Source organism: Miniopterus natalensis, chromosome X (assembly GCF_054644295.1).
Source record: "Miniopterus natalensis isolate mMinNat1 chromosome X, mMinNat1.hap1, whole genome shotgun sequence".
Lineage (NCBI taxonomy): Eukaryota > Metazoa > Chordata > Mammalia > Chiroptera > Miniopteridae > Miniopterus > Miniopterus natalensis.
The window spans coordinates 57,450,417-57,458,024 of record NC_142103.1 but is presented as its reverse complement, the minus strand read 5'-3'; the positions used below and the strand labels follow the sequence as shown (position 1 = coordinate 57,458,024).

Genomic DNA, 7,608 nt, shown 5'->3' with positions numbered 1-7,608 from the left:
TTTTCTGTGCTATTTTTGAAGGGGAAGGGAGGGAGGGGAGTTTCCCTGTCTCAGAAAATGAGCAGTAGATTTTATAAAGTATTTATCCATTTAGGCCAGGGCTGGGGAACACGGGCCATATACTGCCCGCGAAATCATTTGGCCTGGCCCTGCCAAGGAACTGCAGGCAGGACTTGAAATTCAGTAAATCTAGGAGCTTTTTTCATAGCTAATTTTTAAAATACGGTTTTTTAATTGATTTTTAGAGAGAGGGGGAGAGGGATAGAGAGACATTGATGAGAGTCATTGATTGGCTGCCTCCTGCATGCCCCCTGCATGGGGTGGAGCCCACAACCCAGGCATGTTCCCTGACCGGGAATTGAACCAGGATCACCTGGATCATAGGTCATTGCTCAACCGCTGAGCTACACCAGCCAGTCCATAGCTAATTTTTAAGCTGATAATTTTATGTGGCCTGACAATGGTGTTACAAGTATCCAAGTGGCCCTTGGCATAAAAAGTTCCCCACCCCTGATCTAAGCAAATATGGCAGGGGTTGGGTACATACTATGGCAGAAATGGCTGACAAAGATGGGTGTTATTAAGGGTACACAGAGGTAATAAGGCTGGGAGGAAAGCTGCTTTGAAAAAATGGGCTGAGGGATTGGGGTACCCTCATTGAGCTGGGAGGGGTCTCAAAATTGGTGTTTGTTTCTGAGCAGCTGCTGGTATGTCGCTCAGAATCGACATGGTAAATCTAAAACAATCTGTCAGCAGTTATTAGCTGACCTCACCCAAGTTCCAAGCCCTACTCTGCCTGATCCTTTTCTTGAGCCTCAGAGCTAAAATGCTCCTGAGCTCTTTCCTATTGGCTGGAAAGACCAATTGAAGTTCCCTTGCCCATGTTAGGAGGTGTACGCCTCCTGAACTAAAGATAGATACAGCTGGCCCTTCCAGGCAGCTAAAAGCTTCGAGACTAAGAGGTGTTCCCCATTCGGCAGCCAGACTCCTTGAAATACCCTTTTAGTAATTCTACCAACGCTTCCATGTCTCTACTCTGCCATAACAAAGGCTGTGGGCAGCACTTTGACCCCAATACCAACCTTCCTGGTGAGTAATCCTGGTCTTGGTGGGGGGCTCTGTGGATCCTGGGGAGTAGTCATCTGTCTGCAGTCTGTTAAAGGAGTAGAAAAAGAAATTTAGTGTACCTGCCCTAGTTTAACCACTCTGGGTGGTCTTCAACCTTTACTGATTTTTTTTTTTTTTTTTTTAATATTATATGGAAACACCACAGTGTATAGGGGAAGAGGTTAGAAGTGACATTTGGTATAGTTTCCTTTCTTGATCCTTCTACTGGTATCCACAGATTCCTGTTGCCATCACCCTGGGATTCCAATCTTCCATGATGCACTTAAGGTGAGGTATAAGTGAGGGGGGATAGCAGGAGTATTTCCCAAAGGAAATACACCCAGGAATCTAAGCTGAGCTGGGTCTTGTTATCAGGGTTGGTCCTGCTGCCGGAAACGAACTGTAGATTTCTCTGAGTTCTTAAACATCAAGGTAAATTCTTTACTTAGATTATTCCCCGAATAGAATGATTCTATCTCTAATCCTTCTTTCCTTATCTGTATTAGGGCTGTACTGTGGGACCACACTGTGCTGAGAAGCTCCCTGAAGCCCCTCAACCTGAAGGCCCTGGCACAAGCAGTTCACTTCAGGAGCAAAAACTGACTATGATTCCAAAGTCAGCAGAGACTTTGCGTCGGGAGAGGCCCAAGTAAAGAGGAGGAGGTCCCAGGGTTTTTGCTACATTCATGGAGCTCCCTAGGAGTGACTAATGGGTCATTGCTGTTTGGGAGCTAGGGCATAGAGATGTGAGGAGGGCCAGATGTCAAGGCTTGGTATATATTTTGTGCCATAGGTAAACTCTGTCCAGAAATAATGTTGCTTGCTGTAAGGTGGTATGGTGTGAGAGGCTAGGTATTTCGACTTAACAGGGCAGATAGCCCCTCATGAATACATATTTAGTTAAAGTAGTTTTACATCAAGAAAGGGATGTAGTAGTATTGGCAGCCAGGAGGCTGCAGATAAGTAAGTTAACTTTGTGGAAATAGTATGAACAACAGAAGAAAGTCATATTAGGTCCACAATTAATTAGAGGAAGAGGAAACGGTGCAATTCTACAGAGAAATGTGAGATTCAGAGCAATTGAGTAGCTGGGCAAGAGAAGTCCTGGGGATTTCCCCAGGGTCAGGGATTTGGGATGAAAATTGGCAATGGGGTTGCTACCCAACTTCTTCAACCCTGGCCCCACTTTCACCAGACTTCTTTGACTCTATTAGCACTGGTGGGAGTGTCGGAGCTGTTGATCATGGTTAATGAGTCAGGACTAAATTACCCCACCCTTACCCTGTAGGTCGGAGTTGCCTCCAAAGTTGCTTCCACTAAATATATCCCAAGCTCTGGAAATGGCATTGGAAAAGAAGGAATTAGACCAGGAATCTGGAGCAGGTAAGTGAGTCCTTAGTAGGACAGGCCTCACAGACTGGAATTTAGTGAAATTGGCAATTGGGTGGATGGAATGGGTAAGTTCCTGACTCTGTTTCCCTTGCCCAGGACTTGACAGTAGTCTGATCCAGACTGGTTCCAGCTGCCAGAACCCAGGATGTGATGCTGTGAGTTTATGGGTGCTCAAGCATGTGGCTGAGGGGTACTATACCTAAGAGATGGCTGGGTACAGATAGGAAGTTGCATGGGGTACACTTTAGAATGACCTGATTCTTTTCCTATTCTCCTTGATCTGGCTTAGGTTTATCAAGGCCCTGAGAGTGATGCTACTCCATGTACCTACCACCCAGGAGCACCTCGATTCCATGAGGGGTGAGGGAGGATACTGGGTGGGCTGTGAGAGGTTTCTCCCAATGTTGATCATAATATGGGAGTGGGGGGCTTGTGGGAGTAGAAAGGGATTCAGTTGAATTATCTTCCTACCTCAGGATGAAGTCTTGGAGCTGCTGTGGCATCCAGACCCTGGATTTTGGGGCCTTCCTGGCACAGCCAGGATGCCGAGTTGGTAGACATGACTGGGGAAAGCAGGTAAGCTCCAACTTTTCTGAATTCTTGATTAGAATCCAATTCCAGAAATAATTTTTCCTCCCCATACCTCATAGCAAGCTCTCTGTCTCCCCTTTGTATGGACCAAATAAGATTCTGCTCCTTATCCCACAACAGTCCAGAAGCTTTGCAATATAAGGTAGTGTTAATCTTTCTGAGACTTTGTCTCTTCTCTACACAAACCATGAGAGCTCCTCTTGGGTTAAGAATTCATTTTTACCACTCACATTTCACATTTCTTTAGCTACCAGCATCTTGCCGTCACGATTGGCACCAGACAGATTCCTTAGTAGTGGTGACTGTGTATGGCCAGATTCCACTTCCCGCATTCAACTGGGTGAAGGCCAGTCAAACTGAGGTAAGGAATGTCTGGTGTTGGGTGGGAGGCTAGTGAGCTGGGTGGTATTACAATCTGACAGGCAGAGTTGCTCTTTGTAGTTAACATGTAGGCTCCATAGTCCCCTGAGAGGAAGGTAGAGCTATTAGGTCAGGGTTATCTGACTGACCTGTGGATGTATGGATCACACCTCTGGCCTGGTTCTATGTCATAATGACCTGTTCTGACCTTCTGGATTGTGACTACCCCTGTAATTCTTTTCTCTCAGCTTCATGTCCACATTGTCTTTGATGGTAACCGTGTGTTCCAAGCACAGATGAAGCTCTGGGGGGTAAGTGAAGATAAGGGAGCACAGGAGGGGGGCTGATGGCGTGAAAAGAAGGGCCAAGCTGCAATGAATAGAGGGTGTCTTGAGGGAAGGAGTTGTAGTGGGGAAAAGTGGAGGTTTTCTCTTCATTTGCTTTTATATTCTCTCCTCCCTCCCTCTTTTTCTTCCTCTCTTCCCCCCTCCCTCTTTCTTTCTTTTTTCTCTCTCTCCCTTACTATGTTGTCTTATTCCTCCATCTTTTCCCCACCTTACATTTGATTTTTCTCCCTGTCACTTATCCCCACCCCTTCCTGGCCCCAATCCCTTTGATTTCATTTTCTCTTTTTCCTGTGTTCCTGTATCTTTCCCTCTTTCTCAGGTCATAAACGTGGAGCAGAGCTCTGTCTCCTTGATGCCATCTCGGGTTGAAATCTCCCTGGTGAAAGCTGACCCAGGATCCTGGGCCCAGCTGGAGCACCCTGATGCACTAGCTGAGAAGGCTAAGGCAGGGCTTGGGTTAGAAATGGATGAGGAAGAATCTGAGGATTCAGATGATCTGAGCTGGACAGAGGAGGAGGACGAGGAGGAAGCGATGGGGGAATAGTGACACCAAACAGTCAAGTATCTAGACAGGACCTCAAGGACTCGCTTAGGATCTCAGAGACCAGGATATGGTTGGCCATGTGGTATTGAGCAGCAGGAGGCTGAAGGAGGGGAAGAACAAAAGTATCCAAATCATGCTGTTTTTTCTCTTAAATAAATCTTATATTCTACAGTTTCACATAGTGTCGTTCTCTCACCTCACTAAGATTGTATTCATTCCCCCAACTTCTGTGTGTTTGACGCACATGTGTGAAAACAAGCACATGCACATTCAATCTATTCTTTACAACCACCAGTATTTACTGAGTACTTACTATATGCCCAGTTATGTGTTAGGTGGTTTAGAGATATTTGAGAAACAGAAGACTTATTCATTCCTCTCAAGAAAATTACAGTCTGGCTGACAAGTCATGGCTAATCTACATGAAATAATATTATTAGGTAGTTAAACTGAGTACTAAATTGTGTAGGACAGTTTTAAGAGCTGTGGGAATTGAGGGAATGGAGAGATTAATGTGGACTGTAGTAGAAAGGGAAGGCTCAATGGAAGAGGTAATTTTTAAAAAAGCTGTATTGAGGTACAATTCACATACCACACAACACCCATTTAAGTATAAAATACAGTGTTTTTTCTAGTATACTCAGACTTGTACAGCCACTATCAATTTTAGAACATTTTCATCACTTCAAAAGAAACCCTGTCTGTACCCATTAGCAGTTACTCCCAATTTCCCTTCAAACTCATAGCCCTAGGCAACCATTAATCTTTCTGCCTCCATGGAATGGAATAAAAAAATATGCGGTCTTTTGTGACAGACTTCTTTTACTTGGCATATTTTCAAAGTTCATCCATATGTAACATGTATCAGTACTTCATTCCTTTTTATGAACAAATAATATTCTACTGTGTGATATACCACATTTTGTTTATTTATTCATCAGTTGAGGAACATTTATTTCCCCCTCCACTTTTTGGCTATGAGTAATGCTGCTATGAACATTCATGTATAGGCTTTTATGTGGACATATGTTTTCATTTCTCTTGGATATATACCTAGGAGCGTAATTTCTGGGTCGAATGGTAACTTTAACCTTTTGAGCAACTGCCAGACTATTTCCAAAGAGGCTGCACCATTTTATATTCCCATCAGCTATGTAAGAGGGTTCCAGTTTCTCCACATCTTCAATAACAATTATTTGTCTTATTTTATTATAGCCATCCTAGTGGGTGTGAAGTGGAATCTCACTGTGGTTTTAATTTGCATTTCCCTGATGGCTAATGATGTTGAGTATTTTTCTTGTGCTTAGTGGTAATTTTTGTCTCTTATTTAGAAAAATGCCCATTCATATCCTTTGCCCATTTGCTAATTGGGTCATTTGTCTTTTTATTGAGTTGTAAGAGTTTTTAAATATCGGGTGTTCCAAAAAATGTATACACACACTTTGAATAATTATAAAGGCAGTGTTTATTAAAGTATGTTTCATTTTCAAAATTGAGCTATCAGCTGTTAAAGTGTGTATACATTTTTTTGGGACACTGTATATTTTGGAGACAAGTCTCCTGTCAGATATTTCTCCTATTGTGTATGTTGTCATTCCACTTCCTTAGTGGTATCCTTTGGTACACAAAAGTTCTTTTGTTTTTTTTAAATATATCTTTATTGATTTCAGAGAGAGGAAGGGAGATGGAGAGAGAGAGACAGAAACATCAATGATGAGAGAGTCATCATTGATCGGCTGCCTCCTGCATGGCCCCAACTGGGGACCGAGCTCGCAAACCTGGTGTATGGCCTGACTGGGAATCGAACCACGATCGCCTGGATCCTAGGTCGATGCTCAGCTACTGAGCCATGCCCAGCCAGGCTATACTAAAGTTTTAAATTTTTGTTAAGTCCAGTTTATCTATTTTTCCTTTGGTTTCTTATGCTTTTGATATCATATCCAAGAAACCATTGCCTAATCCAAGGTCATGAAGATTTGCTCCTATGTTTTCTTATAAGAGTTTTAGTTTTAGCTCTTACATTTAGGTCTTCAACCCATCTTGAGTTAATTTTTGTATGTGTTATGAGGTAAGGGGTCCAATTTTACGTTTATGCATATAGATATCCAGTTGTCCCAGCACCATTTTTTGGAAAAGAATCTTCTGTCCCCATTGAATTGCCTTGGCACCCTAGTTGAAAATCAATTGACCATAAGTGTGAGAGTTAAGAAATACATTCTGAATGGAAATTTGAAGAATGAGAAATTTGGATGGATATAGAAGAGAGGGAGAGCCAGAGTGGGGCAAGAAGATGTTTTGTTTTACTTTTCGTGTTTTAATTTTAATTCCAAAAGTAATACATTGCCACTGTAGAAAAACTCAGTGCAGAAGTATGCAGAGTAAAAAGTAAATGCTCCTCTTCAGATGTTCTCCAAGCTTAGTCCCTTTGCTGTTTGTAACCACTGCTAACATATAAGAAGGCATGTTTAAGGGAGGGGACAAAAAAGTTAAATGAAGCCCTGCCTACATGGCTCAGCAGTTGAGCACTGACCTATCATCCAGGAGATCGAGGTTCAATTCCCGGTCAGGGCACATGCCCGGGTTGTGGGCTCGATCCCCAGTGAGGGGCGTGTAGGAGGCATCTGATCAGTGACTTCTCTCATCATTGATATTTCTGTCTCTCTCTCCCTCTTCCTTCCTCTCTCTTAAATCAATAAAGACCTATTTAAAAAAAAGTTAAATGGAGTGTGGTTAGATTGGGAGGAGCCTAAAATTCTAGATCAAGGATTTTTAACATGATTTAAAAGAGCGTTAAAAAGGCATTATAGGCTTTTTCTTTTCTTTTCTTTATATATATATATATATATATATATATATATATATATATATATATATATATATTATTGATTTCAGAGAGAGGAGAGGAGAGGGAGAGAGAGAGAGAAACATCAATGATGAGAAGAGTCACTGATTAGCTGCCTCGTGCATGCCCTCTACTGGGGATTGAACCCACAACCCAGGCATGTGTCCTGACCGGGAATTGAACCGTGGCCTCCTGGTTCATAGGTTGACACTCAACCACTGAGCCACGCCGGCTGGCCTAGGCTTTTTCTTTTTAAATGTAGTTTCTTAATCAGAGGATACTCTCTTTTAAGTATCCCTTGAGTCAAATTTACTTCCTCAACAGCATGGCCAAGAATCAGAAATTCAGACTCCAAGAAACATCAAACTAAGAAGCTTACCAAACTTCAGATGATCTCAAGTTCTTTTCATAGCAACCTCCCTTCT

The 7,608-nt window shown here is 42.7% G+C and overlaps 1 protein-coding gene across 1 annotated transcript; it reads left to right on the top strand.

Moving 5' to 3' along the window:
- Positions 1–53: 53 nt before the first annotated feature.
- On the top strand, positions 54–4,518 carry ITGB1BP2 (integrin subunit beta 1 binding protein 2). The gene is made up of 11 exons (XM_016207404.2): positions 54–1,089; positions 1,346–1,395; positions 1,483–1,539; positions 1,614–1,756; positions 2,396–2,490; positions 2,596–2,654; positions 2,789–2,859; positions 2,976–3,075; positions 3,338–3,451; positions 3,699–3,761; positions 4,117–4,518. Exons 1-11 carry the CDS (start codon positions 1,026–1,028, stop codon positions 4,339–4,341), a joined length of 1,041 nt encoding a protein of 346 aa, XP_016062890.1. The 5' UTR covers positions 54–1,025; the 3' UTR covers positions 4,342–4,518.
- Positions 4,519–7,608: the final 3,090 nt, after the last annotated feature.